Source organism: Dermacentor andersoni, chromosome 1 (genome assembly GCF_023375885.2).
Source record: "Dermacentor andersoni chromosome 1, qqDerAnde1_hic_scaffold, whole genome shotgun sequence".
Taxonomy (NCBI): domain Eukaryota; kingdom Metazoa; phylum Arthropoda; class Arachnida; order Ixodida; family Ixodidae; genus Dermacentor; species Dermacentor andersoni.
The window spans coordinates 375,692,042-375,708,329 of record NC_092814.1 but is presented as its reverse complement, the minus strand read 5'-3'; the positions used below and the strand labels follow the sequence as shown (position 1 = coordinate 375,708,329).

The 16,288-nt window shown below is 46.3% G+C and overlaps 1 protein-coding gene across 2 annotated transcripts in view; it reads right to left on the bottom strand.

The window, feature by feature from the left end:
- Nucleotides 1-257: 257 nt before the first annotated feature.
- The window catches only part of LOC126518505 (uncharacterized), a 63,008-nt gene continuing 46,977 nt past the window's right edge, over nt 258-16,288 (bottom strand). For both annotated transcript variants that reach the window (XM_055064988.2, XM_055064989.2), the window contains one exon: nt 258-448. In XM_055064988.2, the coding sequence (XP_054920963.2) occupies nt 365-448 (84 nt within the window). In that variant the 3' untranslated portion in view covers nt 258-364. The remainder of the gene's footprint in view (nt 449-16,288) is intronic.

Sequence of the window (16,288 nt, the reverse complement as noted above, 5' to 3'; positions counted from 1 at the left end):
TTTCCTGTAGGAGTACGCTGTGTCGCTACGTAGCTTTATTGTTAATTACCTTACCGTCCAAATTCATCGTGAGCTATAGGTTCTGACGTACTCTTTTAGTGAGGTGTTTAACGAGCAATCCTAAGTTACGTAAACGTTATCTTGCTATGGCGTCGAGTATTTTCTCCGTGAAATAACTTTTTGCTGGTAAAATGTTATTTGGAACTATTTTGCAGAGCTGTTTTTTTACACCCCAGATTTGAAGTCATGCCGAAGGATACTAACATCACAAATTTTATTCGCACTTGCAATGTTGCAATAATGTCACTTATCGCTTAACCTCATATGAAAACTTTTGAATGAGGACATAGGTTTAGCTCATAATTCACCCAGAAATAAAGTCGGCAAAATATCCCGTGATGGCCAAGGCATACTTATCTTCTCTGGGGACATGTTTAAGTCCGCATTTCTGGAAGGGAATCAAAGAAAATTCACAGGAGGCTTGGTTAGGACATCTGCGGCACTACAGAAAGCATCAACTCTAAGAGCAATATGCATCTAAAGTGCCAAGAAAGTGCATTCAGTTGGGCTAATTGGTATATATTAATGAAGTTCTGCTACGTGACACCTTGAAAAAGCAAACAAGATGAATTGGATGAAGCACTACAGAAAAACCGAATGATTGTGGAAGGGGAACGTAAAGGCCTGTGGACGGTCACGTAAATAAGGCAAATTATCACCGTGAAAGATAACCTATTTATTTAGCTATTTTCACCAGTAGTAAGAAAGACGGCACTGGCGCATTTGTCTTCAGCTGCCAAAATATTCACGCGCCAAGCCCACCAAGCATTGAGCTCGACCATCTCAGATTTTTTTCCTATAACGATTGATCGCTCCCATTATCGCAGCAAATGTTCTAAATAACCTTCAAAATAAAAAGAAAATATTTCCCCCTTTTTTTTTGGCTCCAGTTTGTTTTCGCAGATGATGATGATGATATGTGGTGTTTAACGGCGCAAGGGCCAGGTTTGGCCAAAGAGCGCCATGACAAGTGGTGATGTTGACGATGTATTATGGAGATGTGACTTGGCTGTAAAGTGGCCTAAAAATAGTGGCTGTAAAGTGCGTAAAATCTACGTGCAATAAAATTATGGCGATGATTAATGACGAATACTATGAACATTAAAATCCATCGTAGGAGAATGATGCGAAATAGAAAATATATAAGATAGTAAAATTACTTGGAGCACTGCTGCCTCGCCAGAGCCCTTGAAACACAAGGGCCTGGAGGCATGTGCTATACGAAAGAGCTATCACAGCGGCATCCTCTGAAGCGAGGACCCGCTACGAACATGTGGGGCTAACAACATGCAAAAGAACATCTTTCAGAAAACTTAGAACTGCGTTGGTGTCAAATAAAGGTTCTGGGCCGAGTAGCATTACGGGATGTAGGGGGATGTGCTGCCGGTATGCCAGAGAAAAATGTTTCCTTCTCTCAGATTCGGCTGCCCGACACTCCAGGAGGACGTGGAGGACGGTCAGCCTCTCGCCGCATCTACCACAGGTTGGAGGATAATTTTCAGTGAGTTAAAAGTTATGCGTGCCAAATGTGTGTCCTATTCTGAGGCGACAGAATAGGACATCTGTTCGCCGTGATTTTGTTACGGAGGGCCAAGAACCTAACTGTGGCTTTATCACGTGCAGTTTGTTATTTACTTCTGCGTCCCATATACGTTGCCAGTGGTTTCGCAGTTTCCTTCTTAAGAAAGGCTTCAGGTCTGTGACAGGGACCGAAGCAGTAGGATTAACTGTATGCAATGAAATTGATGTGGCCATCTGGTCCACTAGAACGTTACCCTGGATGCCCCTATGGCCAGGCACCCAGCATATAATCCCATGCTGGTTAGATACATATGCTTTACATAACACGGAATAGAGTTCAATTATAACAGGATTTTTGTGCTTACAGAACGATATCAAAGCCTTCACAACACTTAGGGAGTCCGTAAAATTAACTGATTTTTTGAGTTTTGATTTCCTTATATGCTTCATGGTCGACAATATTGCGTAGGCCTCAGCCGTAAAGATACTAGTTTCCGGATGCAGTACGTCGGATTCCGAGAAGGATGAACCGACGGCTGCATAGGACACCCCGTCGTGTGACTTCGATGCGTCTGTGTAGGACTCCGTGCAGGAGTGTTTGTGCTGGAGTTCCCGGAAATGCATTTGGATTTCAATGTCTGAAGCGTGCTTTGTAACTTGAGTGAAAGATGTGTCGCATTGTATCAGCTGCCACTCCCAAGGAGGTAGCAGCTTGGCTGGATGCATTAGGCGGAGCTCGAGGAGCGGAACATGCATTTCTTCACTAAGCTCCCTCACACGCAGCGAGAAAGGCTGTCTTACAGAGGGACGATTGCGAAAGAGTGTAGCATATGTCATATCATTAATGGTATTAAAACACAGATGTTGAGGATTTGAGTGGACTTTCAGAAAATATGTTTGGCTGATGTATGTTCTCTGCAGATGAAGTGACCACTCATTTTATTCTACATATAGGCTTTGTATGGGACTCGTTCTGAAAGCGCCAGTGGCCAGTCGGATTCCTAGATGGTGGACTGGGTCTAGCATCTTTAGCGCGCTCGGGGCGGCAGAGGTATATACTACAGCACCATAATCCAATCGAGACCGAATGAGGCTCTTGTATAGGTTCATTAAACACTTCCTGTCACTACCCCATGTAGTCTGGGATAGAAGTTTCATTAGGCTCATTGTTTTTAGACATTTTTCTTTCAGATATTTAATGTGTGGAATGAAAGTAAGTCTGTTGTCAAGTATAATACCCAGGAATTTGTGCTCTTTGTTGACAGGTATTTGGTGTCCAGACAGTTCTAAGGAAGCATCCGGAAACAGGCCTCTCTTTCTTGTAGAAAGAACACAAGAGCTTTTGTGAGGGTTGATTTTAAATCCGTTTTTGTCTGCCCACTTGGAAATCTTGTTCAAGCCCTGCTGTACCTGTCTCTCGCATACTGAGAGGTTACAATATTTGAAACCGATTTGAATGTCGTCAACGTAGACAGAATAAAGAATGGCAGGTGGTAGCGAAGCACGAAGCGTGGTCATCTTCACGATGAAGAGCGTACAGCTCAGCACTCCTCCCTGTGGTACACCTGTTTCTTGTGTGAAAGGTCGCGACAATACGTTGCCGATTTTCACTCGGAAAATGCGATTCAGCAAATAGCTTTCAATTATTTTCAGCATATTGCCACAGATGCCCATTTCCGACAAGTCTCGCAAGATGCCGTAGCGCCATGTTGTGTCATATGCCTTCTCCATGTCAAGGAATATTGACATGAAAAACTGCTTATGTACAAATGCGTCCCGAATATATCCTTCAATGCGTACAAGGTGATCTGTTGTCGACCGGCCTTCTCTGAAGCCACACTGATAGGGGTCAAGTATATTGTTGAGTTCAAGGAAATGTGTGAGTCTGCGATTAATCGTTTTTTCAAAAACCTTACACAGGCAGCTTGTAAGAGCTATCGGACGATAGCTTGCCGCCATGGATGGGTCTTTCCCCTGCTTCAAAACAGGGACCACAATTGCTTCTTTCCATGCAGTTGGAAAGTATCCTGCAGCCCAAATAGTGTTGAAAATTGTGAGTAGTGTAACTTGGGTGTCATTGTGTAGGTTTTTGATCATTTCGTACATGATTCTGTCAGAACCCGGTGCGGAGCTCCTGCATGATCTCAAGGCAGCTCTGAACTCGGCAATACTAAAAGGACAGTTGTATGGTTCATTCTTTCGACATTTTCTTATGAGTGGCTTACATTCCTCTATTTGTTTGTATTTGAGAAAGGATTCTGAATAATTTCTTGGACTTGACACGCTCTCAAAATGCTCCCCAAGTGAGTCTGCCCGATCTTGCAGTGTATCGCCCTGTGTATTTACCAGAGGGAGTGAGTACGTTGGTCGACCTCTTATTCTATTTACCCGGTTCCAGACTTTGGCCTCATCTGTAAACGAGTTAATACTCGATAAAAAGTTCTGCCAACTTTCTCTTCTGGCCTGCCTGCGGGTTCTCCTGCCTTGAGATTTTACTTTCTTAAAGTTTATAAGATTCTCTGCAGTGGGGGAAGCGCGTAGCAGCCCCCACGCTTTGTTCTGTTTCTTACGAGCGATCCTACATTCGTCGTTCCACCACAGGACACGCCGTCTGCATGCCAAGCCACTTCCTTCAGATATGCATTTAGATGCGGCATCTAGTATGAACGCTGTAAAATACTCCACAGCTGCATCAATTTCCAAAGAAGACATATCAGCCCATGAGATGCTAGATAGAGTTCGAAATTTCTTCCAGTCGGCTGTATCTATCTTCCACCTAGGAGCTTGTGGGGGAAATTCATTTTCTTTAGGTGTTCTTAGCAGTACGGGGAAGTGATCGCTCCCGTAAGGATTGCTCGTAACTTCCCATTTCAGTTCGGGCAGTATAGACGCGGAAACTATACTAAGATCTATTGACGAAAAGGTTCTGTTTGCAAGATTGTAACATGTAGGTTCCTTCTTATTGAGAAGGCACGCTCCAGAAGAAAATGGAAATGTTCAACGAGACGACCTCGCGTATCGATGCGAGAGTCTCCCCACAAGCTGCTGTGTGCATTGAAATCGCCAAGAACAGCATAGGGTTCTGGCAGTTCATCTATGAAGGACTGAAATTCAGGTTTGTTTAAATTGTAATGTGGGGGTATATAAATCGAACAAATAGTGATGAGTTGTTTTGCAGGACAACTCGAACCGCCACTGCTTCGAGGGCCGTTCGTAGCTGTAAACGTTGACACGCTATGCTTTTTTGAATTACAATGGCAACACCGCCCGATGATGCGATAGCATCATCGCGATCTTTGCGAAAAGTAACGTGCTGTCGAAGAAAGTTTGTGTGTTTTGGTTTTAAGTGTTTCCTGTAAACACAGCACTTTTGGATTGTGTTTGTGGATGAGTTCTTGCAAATCATCAAGTTTCTAAGGAGACCTCTGATGTTCCATTGAATGATTTGTGTATCCATATTTAAAATAAATTGGTGCTGTGTTTACGGAAACGGAAGGGATGCCTTAGATTACAGAGCCCTTTCGAGGCCCTGTAATAGGGGTTTTGTTCTTTCTGGAGTGTTCAAGGGAGCCTCGCCGCTCCTTAGGCGCTTGGTGCACCTTGAGGACAGGTGTAGTGTCCATTGCCTCTTGTGAGGCGCCGGACACGTGCTCTTGCGAGCGAGATGTTTCCCGAGAGAGTCCCGCCTTGGAGGGCAAGACTCCTGCGCCCACCAGCCCGGAGGTCGATGGGGCTCCCTGAGGGATCTGGCTGCGCCGGCTGTTGCCAGCGCTGGAAGGGGCCGGGGAGGTTGGGGCAGCCTCGGCTGCGCCCACCTTCGGGGTCGATGGCCCCGTCTGCTGTGTTGGCGTAGCAGCGTTAGCTGCAGCCGCCGAGGGGGCGGATGGCGTCACTGCCGCCTCACTGGGTGTGGGTCGGACAGCCGCCGGAGACCGTTGTGGTGCTTCCCCCTGACGCGCCACATCGGCAAAGGTTTTCTTGGGCAGGTATGCTACCCGCCTGCGTGCCTCTTTGAACGATATATTTTCCTTAACTTTAATTGTCACAATTTCCTTATCTTTTTTCCACGATGGGCAGGACCGCGAGTACGCGGCGTGCTCCCCATCACAGTTCACACAGTGGAGAGAGTTTTCACATGTTTCAGATACGTGTTCGTGGGCACTGCACTTCGCACAGGTCTGGCGGCCTCGGCAGTTCTGTGAGCTGTGGCCGAATCGCTGGCACTTAAAGCATCGTAGGGGATTTGGAATGTACGGTCTCACTCGGATTTTCACATACCCTGTCTCGATAGTGTCGGGTAGGTTGCTTGAGCCAAATGTAAGTATTAGGTGCATTGTATTGATTTCTTTTCCGTCACGTCTTATTTTAATTCTCTTAACATTCATCACGTTCTGATCATTCCAGCCCTCTAGAAGTTCAGCTTCAGATAATTCGAGCAGATCAGCATCCGTACAACGCCACGGGTAGTATTCATGGTACGGTGTGGGGTCACTGTGACTGGAACACCCCCAAAAGATACAAGCTTGGACAGTTTTTCGTATTGTTTCTGGTCGCGGAGCTCTAGGAAAAGATCTCCGCTAGCCATTTTTGATGCTTTGTATCCGGGACCGAAAACTTCCGTCAGAGATTTCGAGACAACGAAAGGTGAAATCATTCTCACCGTCTTCTCAGGCTTATCAGAGTGGATGACATGAAAGCGGGGAAAGTTCTGTGTACGATCGCCAAAAAACTTAAAGACATCTTCGGTGCGCCCTCGTTTCTGAGGGCGATCAGGAAGTTTGGGGAAAGAAGTTTCCATGAAATATATAAAAATTCGGCAGCAGCGCCGACCGCCCACCACGGAGCCCAACGAGGGGACGCGGCAGAGCTTGCATGCAAGTCTGCACGACGCCAGTCGTACGCCGCCACTATAACCAAATATGGTGTACCCAAGGTTGGATAGCCACACAGGGTTAACCCTTGCCGCCAAGAAGAAGGAAGTAAATAGAAGAGAGAAGGAGACAGGAAGGGTGGAAAGTAAGAGAAAGTCGAAGGCTGGAGGGAGAGAGAGACAGGAAAAGGCGACTACCGATTTCCCCCGGGTGGGTCAGTCCGGGGGTGCCGTCTACGTGAAGCAGAGGCCAAAGAAGTGTGTTGCCTCCGCCTAGGGGCCTTAAAGGTCCAAACACCCGGCATCGGCTCAACCCCCAGGATCCCCCTTTCCCCGGACACGGCTAAGCCGCGCACGGCTACACGCGGGAGGGTCCAACCCTCGTGTGCTCGGGTACGTGGTGTCGCAACGCACCAAACGCCTGCTTGCGCAGACGCCCCTGCGGGGTGTTTTCGCAGAGGAGACGAACCAGATAGCTGAAAAAAAAAGAAACAAATTTGGAAAATGGAATCTGTTGCGCATTCCTCTCAAACCATTCCTCTCAAATAGACTTACAGATAGTACACTAACTCTAGAGGATAATCTCGGCGAAAAATGTGGCTACCCCTCATTTTCGTGACGCTAAAGATATTGAAAATACGATGGAATAACAAGAATGTACGCGTAGCCCGCACGTATGGACAACGTGTAAAGTTATTTCCGTATATTTTCCAGAAAGACACAATGGCCATTAATAAACTCTTGATGCAAAATTTGCGGTGCGTCAAGGAATGCGTTTGGAGGCGCTTCCAAACGCATTCTTTCAAGCACTGTATATTTTATATCAAAATTTTATAAATTTTGCCCCGCGGAAGGAGGTTCGGGAGCCCTTCGATTGCGCGTCTCGTCCTAATCGCATCTCGTTGTCTGCGCTTGCGCAGCTGCACAGAGTAGAAAATTTGGCGGCGTATTTCTGTTTTGTGATTTCAATGCACGGGCGGTATTGGCAGCTTTTGCTTTAGAGTTGGTTTCTTATTTTCACAGAGCGTTCTTTATCGTTCTGACAGCTTCCAGTACCAGTTATAATTATTTTTATGCGTTGAACCTGGCAGAAAGAAAGTGCAATATCTTCATTTTTGGACATTTCCAAATAACAATGTGCACTCTCTAAACAGTCACATTACAGATATTTTATGCTTGTAAAGAATGCAGATCATCAACCAAAGCTTCGTAGCTGAGGAAAGAAGAGAAAGTAGTGCAGTGCCTCATCTTTCGTCACCAATTGCGCTTTGAAATGTTCCAAGTAATAATGCATTGTGAAACGCATTCGTTAACCAAGATAGTGAACAGGTGTGTGTGTGAGCTGATTGAGAATCCTTTTACAGCGCAAGCAGCCATGGGATTAATCCAATAGCCGTTTTAGTTGGCGATGTTGTTTCCCGCGGCCGTCACCGGTGCCGGTCGCAGCTGTCACCAGGGGTGTGAAAATAATACCTACTTTAAGCGAGCAAGGAACCCGGGCCCTCTGCGTGGGGGTCAGCTACTTTACTACTATACGCCACGCCAGCGCTTGCTAGCTGCGCCGGAAACATGCTCTGCGGAGGCGTCGTGGGCTCCTGGCACGCGAGGAATCACGCAATTACACACGATTAGTGCTCCTGTATATGCTCCCCATGGAGCAGAGTTGTGCATCACTTTTCCGACGCCGCTCGCACCGCTATACGCCGAGCGCGATCACGTGGTGCAAAATGACTGCGCGCTCCGAAGCCAACTTTACGGAAACGGCGCCGATTCGTTTCTATCAGTGCCATCAAAATTGCAATCAGCGGACCGTCGAACGTGCGTAGCAATGATCGGCTCCGGGTTGCAGGTACGGTATTCGAGGATATTAAGTTAATGACTTTTGTGAAGTGCTACGAAGCACATCATTTTGACACTTGTATTCCAGTATGACGGATTGCAGAGCACCAAAATACGCAAATCGCACGGAAGGTGGCAAAGCTTTTTGCGCAGTGCCGTGCGGACGAACGAGACCGGCCGGCTCCGAAAGGGGCCAGGAGATCCGAGGTGCGTTCGCCTTGTTTACACTACAGCGGCATTTATTTCGAGTAACACTCCTGTACACGCTGAAATGCCTACGCCTGGCATGAGCGGTTGTTCACTTGTGCAAATATTGGCGTATATGTGCAGCGCGACACACACGCGCTACAAAGAAAGGACGACACGTCTGTCTCGCGCTGCACATATACGCCAAGAATGTTAGCTTACCAACTCGCTCAATTCGCTTTGTTGCTTCTACGATTGTTCTGACTATGCGGCTACAGAAAAGTGTGTTCAGAACAGAGTAAATACTAGCAGGTACAATTTGCCCGCTGCACCCTGGCTTTTCTCTGTTTCGTATGTTTCTTTTTATTTTTTGTCACCGTTCTGATTTTTCATGTAAAGTCGTTTGATGTGCTGGTGTTCATTGTTTTGTAGTACGCGAAAACACCGTGCGCTCCCGCTTATGAGAGAGCTGTGATAGCTTCAGAATTTACCAACCGCAATATGTTGCTTATTCGATCAACCTTAGTTGACATGTGGAATGTGAAATTATGTTTGTACGTTTAATAAGCGCTGTATTATAGTAAATCAACCTGAGTAGTATGAAAAGATAAAGAAAAATGTGCTGTCATATTACAGCTGCAATGTGTGAATAATTACTTTGCCAGTTCGTCATCTCATGTCATTAGTCCAATAAAAATAACGAGTTGTTACTCTTAATAACTTACCCGCCGTGGTTGCTCAGTGCCTATGGTGTTGGGCTGCTGAGCACGAGGTCGCGGGATCGAATCCCGGCCATGGCGGCCGCATTTCTATGGGGGCGAAATGCTAAAACACCCATGTACTTAGATTTAGGTGCACGTTAAAGAACCCCAGGTGGTCGAAATTTCCGGAGTCCTCCACTACGGCGTGCCTCATAATCAGAAAGTGGTTTTGGCACGTAAAACCCAATAATTTAATTTTTTTTCTTAATAACTTTTTACCTTTCCAGTGGCTTTGAATATTGCCCCCCAAGACTCCAAGAACCAGCACTCATCCGTGCTGCCACTAACCACTGCTCATCCATTCCCTTGTACGAAATAAACTTGATGTAGAAGCTCGTGCATCTTGAATCTTTTTCCACTTGCAGATTTGCTGCTACGAAGCAGCTGTTAAGTTTGCGGTATGAATCGTAAAAATAAGCTTTGCATAAGATGTGGACATGTGAACATTTAAAATGCGTTTAAATTTACGTGTTTGCACCGCATATACCGAAAACGTGCAGCTGCTGTGAACGACGTTTAGTGATGAATGACGGTCAATGGTCACTGACATAATTGCAGGCACGATCGTTTTCTTGGCGACATTCATTTTTCGTCTCGTTTAGGCAGCCAAAATGCGCTCACATAATTGTCTACCACACGTGTGTGAAGTTTTTTTTAAACACCCTTTAAAACATTTCTTGCCTTCCGCCTCCGCGAGAAAACTTTATTCATGCTGAAAAACATTGCACCTCTTTTTGTTGCAAGGCTGTTCGAGCCACGGGCGTAGTCAGTATTTTATTTCGAGGGATCGAGGGGGGCCCTATTCTTTATAAGTACATTCGTGGGTGCGTTTGTATATGTGCGTGTATATATGTACACACAAACTAAAAATTTCGGAGGGTTGACACCTCTCCGGCTACGCCAATTGTTCGAGCTTGGCCTGCATTAAAAAGTGTCATCTTGCTCAGCGCTTGCGTACAGTTGCCGCATATAGCTCGCGACCAGCAGACAAAAAAGCAAATGGAACACCGCGCGGCATTTGCCTCCTGCTCGCGCGAGGAGTGGCTCCACTGCAGAGCTAGATCATAAAACGGACCTATGCTCAACTTTGCTCCCTGCGGGAGCCTATTGGGGGCGAGCTCCACCACTGGAAAAGCTGGCGCGACCGTGGGCATGACGTGTGACATGAGAGATCACGTGGACACAGCGGCCGCGTTGGCTGCTTCGGAAGCGCCGAAGCGAGCTGAAAACGAAAGTTTAAAGTCGCAGCTGCGCTGCGGTTCTGATTAAGTGGTGAGGCTTTCCCGCCTTGGGTGTCTGCTTGACAACATTTAAAATCACTATAATAGGTAGTGGCTGCCTTTGGAGGCGTGCAGCATGGTAGGTTGCTGCTCGGTGCCGCAGTGCCGGACGTACGCAACGGAGCCCGGTGTCAGCCTTATTCACACGTAGCCGCAGGACAAGAAGCTGCGTGAAGCTTGACTCGCGAAATTTACAACCGGCAAACAGTCATCGGCTACAGCTCGGGTATGCAGCAAGCACAAAGGCGAGGAATATTTCTGCTATGGCGCCGGGACTGCGATGTTGGGTGAGTAGCAGAAAACTCGCACTGAGACGTTCACCCGCGCTCCCTGCCCTGCTAATTTCACGACGGTTTGGTCTATGAACTTGTTGATGCTAGAGGCTGGTAAGTTCACTGGAACGGAAAGTGAGTTGCAAGAAGCACATAAAGAAAGGCATGGCATATGGTCATGTTGGCGTTATAAATTAACGCACTGAATTACGAAAAAGAAGCAGCACGAAATCGCCCTCTGACTGCATACAGTGCGATGCAACTTTAGAAGTAATGTTGAACCATGGAAGAATTTCTAAGAAAGAAAATATCGAATCGTCGTGATGGCCCATCACAGTCGCCGCACACGTCGAAGTCCCTTGTTAAAACGAAATTTTCTTTGAAGAGCTCTGATAACGTCCACGCAGCAATGGTTGCTTATGGACTGTCAATTGCTCATATACTGCAGCCTAAAGCTCACAGTACGGTGCGAAAACACTCTCAGTGAAAGCGAAACATTGTGCGCGGACATTCATGCAGACGCGCAGTCGGTCGCCGCGAACCCGTGCGATCGCTGCATGCATTGAGGCTTCGTTCTGTTATGCGCCATTTGGTTATACAGACCACCCACTATAAGAAAATATTTCACATAGTTTGCGGTCAGCGATTGCCGACCTTTCAGGCAAGAAGCCGGTTCGGAGGCTCCATCGCGGCGACCGCCCGCAGTGGCTATCGCTGTATGTATTCGGTAAAGAGAGCGTCTGTAAACGATTCCGTGCTTTCAGTCTGCCAAAGATTATTATTTCGACAGTAATAAACTTCCATCGTTTTGCGAGTAAATGTACAGGAAGGCTGCCGCGTGGTGTTTCTATTAAGCCCTGTAAGCCAAACCTATGAGGAGCGCGCCGCGTGATCCCTCATACTACGCAAAGGAGGCGCTTCCGACAGATGGCGAATCCGTAAGTCCTCGGCCCCGATACAGGAACACTACACGTGATGTGAGGTGCGCACCGCCTAGCGTCGATGCGTGCACACTTTTCGTTGCAGATGCGTTGTGTTCCACCAGGTATAGCGCCGCGTCCAGAAGACATCCCATTCTCATATAGAGGAATCGAATGAGAATGCGACTTCTCGCAACGTGCACGTATGCGTCAATGGCCGGCACCGGTATCGCGATTTTACATAATGTATGACAAAAAAATTTGTTGTATCTTTTTATTGGATCTAGAAAGATGAAAATGGCACGTAAGATTACTACCAAATCAGTTGCTATGCCTGAAAGAGCAGTTTCCTACATCACTTAAAGCAATCCACGCACAGTTACGAGCGACATTAACACGGCAACCAGAGAGCGGCGGAGCAGCGGATGTCACTCTTTCGTTACTGTCGAAGTACTTTTTATTGCCCTCCTTAATGCTGGAATCGATGACAAACGTGATCAAGTATACATGCACGAGCGAACGATCCCTCTCTAAATTTCTGTGAAATTCATGAAGGGTGTGGGCCATTTTCTTAAGTCAAATAACCAATTTCGTAATAGCATCAAGACATGCGCGAAACCGCGTGCTAGGCTCATCACGCCATGACCCCAAGCACGATAAGCGAGCCTAATGGCTTTCTCCAGATGCATTGCACGAAGGTCTGTGGCAGTAAAATAACATGGCCCTAGCCTAATAAAAAGCACGGAAAAAAATAAGTTCGTTGTGTTACCCTCATCACTTAAAATAAGAAAAATAATTCTACTATGCTCTGAGAAGGCTGTTTGTGTTCATGCATATTGCCCAAGCTGGCTGTTCGCAAGCTGCAGAGAAAACCAGCCGGAAAATGTTCCAGTGAGTGAAGCGCGGCTTTCCCGCGAAGCCACCTCGGTCGCCTGCGTTTGGTGAAGTGTGCTCGCAGCAGAGCTAGAGCGGCGAGCTCCAGCGCTCTAGAAGATGGCGCGAAGCACCTCCCCGAGGACCCAGTGCGCCGGCGCCGCTTCGCTTCGATGCGCGGCCGCGCCAGAGGCACTGGCGCCCCGCGGAGCGATGCCACGCTGAACAATGCTCATCCTAAGAGTGGACGACCCTGCAGGTATTTAAAATTAAAGCAGGAAAGTGGAGAAGTTCAGGCTGACTGGTACTTGAGCGAATATGTAGCTGGAGCTCTAAACACACTAAGAAAAGCAAAATCTATTCAAAAGCAGCGAATACACTCATTTACTCACTCGGTGCGATATCTTACGACAGAGTCACGAGACCTTGACCTTGCCCGCGAGGACTGTGGCTATACGAAGATGTTTTTATATAAAAAGTGACATTCTGAGATTTTACGTGCCAAAACCACGATATCATTATGAGGCACGCCGTAATAGATGACTCCAGATTCATTTTTACCACCTGTGGTTCTTTAACGTGCACCTACATTTAACTATACGGGGGCGTTCTAGCATTTCACCCCAATCTAAATGCGGCCGGTACAGCCGGGCTCGAACGAGCTTAGCAGCGCAACGCCATAGGCTCTGTGCTACCACATAGGGTGGTGATGTAGCAGATACATTAAGTATACAATGTTTGTTGTCTTCCTTGCGCTGTCAGTTATAGAACTAGCAAATAATACGCAGAGCTATCGCAGAACGTCGTGTTAGGCGAGGCGCGGTCAGAACGCGAGTAAAGGCATGAAAATTAATCTTATCCATAGCCGTGTCGTCGCATACGACCAAGGCGGTTTCCCCGACTGGCGTGAATGGACTGCCATTCGCACCGCCAGCATCGCTCGCGCACGAGGCTAATACGCCAGTTTACGTACGTGGGAGAGGGTATATTTAAGCGAGTGTTTGGGAAGAACAAGGTAGCCGTTAGGTGAGGCAAGGAGGATATTAATGTGATGGTTTCCTCCCAGATAGCCACAAACATCCAGTAGATACACCAGATTGATTCGAACATCCAGCAAAATATGGGATGGCCTATGGACATCCTTGACATGCATATAAATCTAATGGACGCACAATGACATCAAAGTTTTGGATGTTCATTGAACATCCATTTAGTTCATCAAATGTAGAGCAGCGAAACTCTTGGATGTTCTAAAAACAGTACTTCAGACGTACGTTGCACAAACTTTTAGATGTCCGTGGAACCTCAATAAATTTTGTAATTTACATGTGCATTGTAGGGCCCCCCAAAACTTTCGCATTGTGTATGCCTTTCTACGATTTTGGCGTGGACGCTGCTACGTAGTTGATGCCTCTATTTGGTGCGACTATATCGCCATGTATCATCAGTTCACCGGTAATTGATGTCCGTAAGACGTCCCCTTTTTTTGCTGGACATCGCTCGATTGTTGTTACTTGATAAAATGGATGTTTGCACATGAAATGTACATTTTTTCAGTACAACATAATGCACAAGCAGTGGGCGAAGCGAAAGATTAATGTACCTGCACCCAAGGCTGTTGTGCTGCAGATTCTTAGTTTTGTAGATTTCTTTGTTTCCAGCTTTGGAAAAGTAAACGAAAAAGAAGGTACAAAACATTCAGCGATTAACTGATATATAGCAGAAAAAAGCGCATGGAAATTATATCAAAGGACTTTTGTTAAGCATCACCAAACGCTTTAAAACGGTGACAAACCTCAACTGTGCAAGTTAATACGTGGCCTCCGATACTAGAGACAGCCTCCGAGGCCGTGTACGTAACACAAGGAGCCGGAAGCAGGCCATCAACGCCTCACTAAATAAAAAATGATGTTAAAAACCTTAGAGAAGTTAAATGATTTAAACAGATTTTTCATAGCATTATTGTCCAATTTTCAATTAGTCTCACAGTCGCGTGCCTGACATTCGTCACCACCCAGATAGCCACGAACATCCAATAGATGTACTTGATTGATCCAAACATCCAGCAAAAAATGGGATGTGCTATATGGACATCCTTGGCATGCACATACATTTAAGGGACGAACAATGGAATCAACGTTTTGGGATCCAATGAACATCCATTTAGTTCGTTCATCAAACGTACAGCAGAGAAAATTTTGGATGTCTATGGAACATCCATAAAGTTTGTGCTTTAGACGTGCATTGTATGCCCCCGAAAGGTTTCGCATTGTTTACGTGCGCTTCTATGATGTTGACGTGGACGATGCTGCGCAATTGGAGCCTGTAGTTTGGTGCGACGATGGCGCGGTATCATCAGTGATCATGTAATGGATGGCCGTAGACGTCCTTTTGCATGCTTTGTTGCTCCTCTGTACGTTTACACAGCTCCTGCGTATAGCATGCAGTATGACGTGCTCGTATCATTTGTAGGCACAAGCCATGTACTTTCACGTCTTCTTGAACAGTCGATCTTTTTCCACATTACATAAAGCTTTGCTGTGCTCAACTGCTTGCAAGGACAGATGTTATTGTCAGTGGTACTACTTAAGCAGATGCCTCAGATCTGCCTCCATGATAAAGATGCTATAGGTGTGAATTAATACTCTGGGATTTTAACCTAATAACTGAATTTAGAGAAGCTGAAGACCGGTTACCTTAGGCGTCTTAAGCTACCGTGTGTATGTGTTACCCATGCATTCAGAAATGGGCCCTAACTTGAAGCCCATGCTTGATTTAGTCAAGATAAAGCCCGACGCGAACGCGCTCAACTATAGACAGTGAGTGTCTTGGGCACGTTTGCACCTGTCGTTATAGTTACAGTCACGCATGGGCTTCAAGTAAGGGTGAATATCTGAATGCGGGGTAAGTAATAAGCGATGTGTTTGCAGAGTTGTAAAGATTGTGTCCTGTTTTTCAGGTTTAGGATGCTCAAGCCAACCAGCAAGAGAGTGATCTTCCAAGTAAGGTTCTCCCGCAAGCCCCACATAGCATAGTACCGTGTGCCTTTAGGAGTGCTGCCAAATTTTCTCCCTCTTTTGAAACTGGTAGCGGTCTAACTTGTAGTCACAGTAATGACTGCAAGGCTAAGCCTCACTATCTTCAGCGCCCAAAAATAATGTTCCCTTTGAAGTAGCAACCTTCAGATGAGCATTCACTTCAACGTGTTTCCTTGGTAGTACTGCTGCGCGGTCCAGTGCACTTAACCACTGCTGCTATGTTGAGCCCAGTGTATGAACAGCAACCAGACAACGCTACATAGATGTAGATGTAGCAGCTCGTCTCCAGCATCAGCTGAATCAATACTTTGGCTTTTCGTAGCACCTGACTGCATTTTAAGTAGTGCTGTATGTTTTAGAAAATGTGACAAATATAGAATCATGTTATGTGTTGTCAGGCTGATTGTAAGGAAAGCAGTGAGCCGGTTTAAAAGGAAAGGGCTGATTTGATACTGCTACAAGTGGCGCAGCACTCTCAGCAGCATGGCGTGGCCTGGTACCACTGCATTTGGTTGAGTAGTGCATGCCAAGTGTGCTGTGGTACCAGGTAACCACTAACTGCAATTAAGTTAAATTTCTTATGAACCATAAATCTACACACGAATTGGCTGTAGTCTCACTCGCATGGAAATATGGCATAGTCATTCTACTCGAATAATTTATAGAGC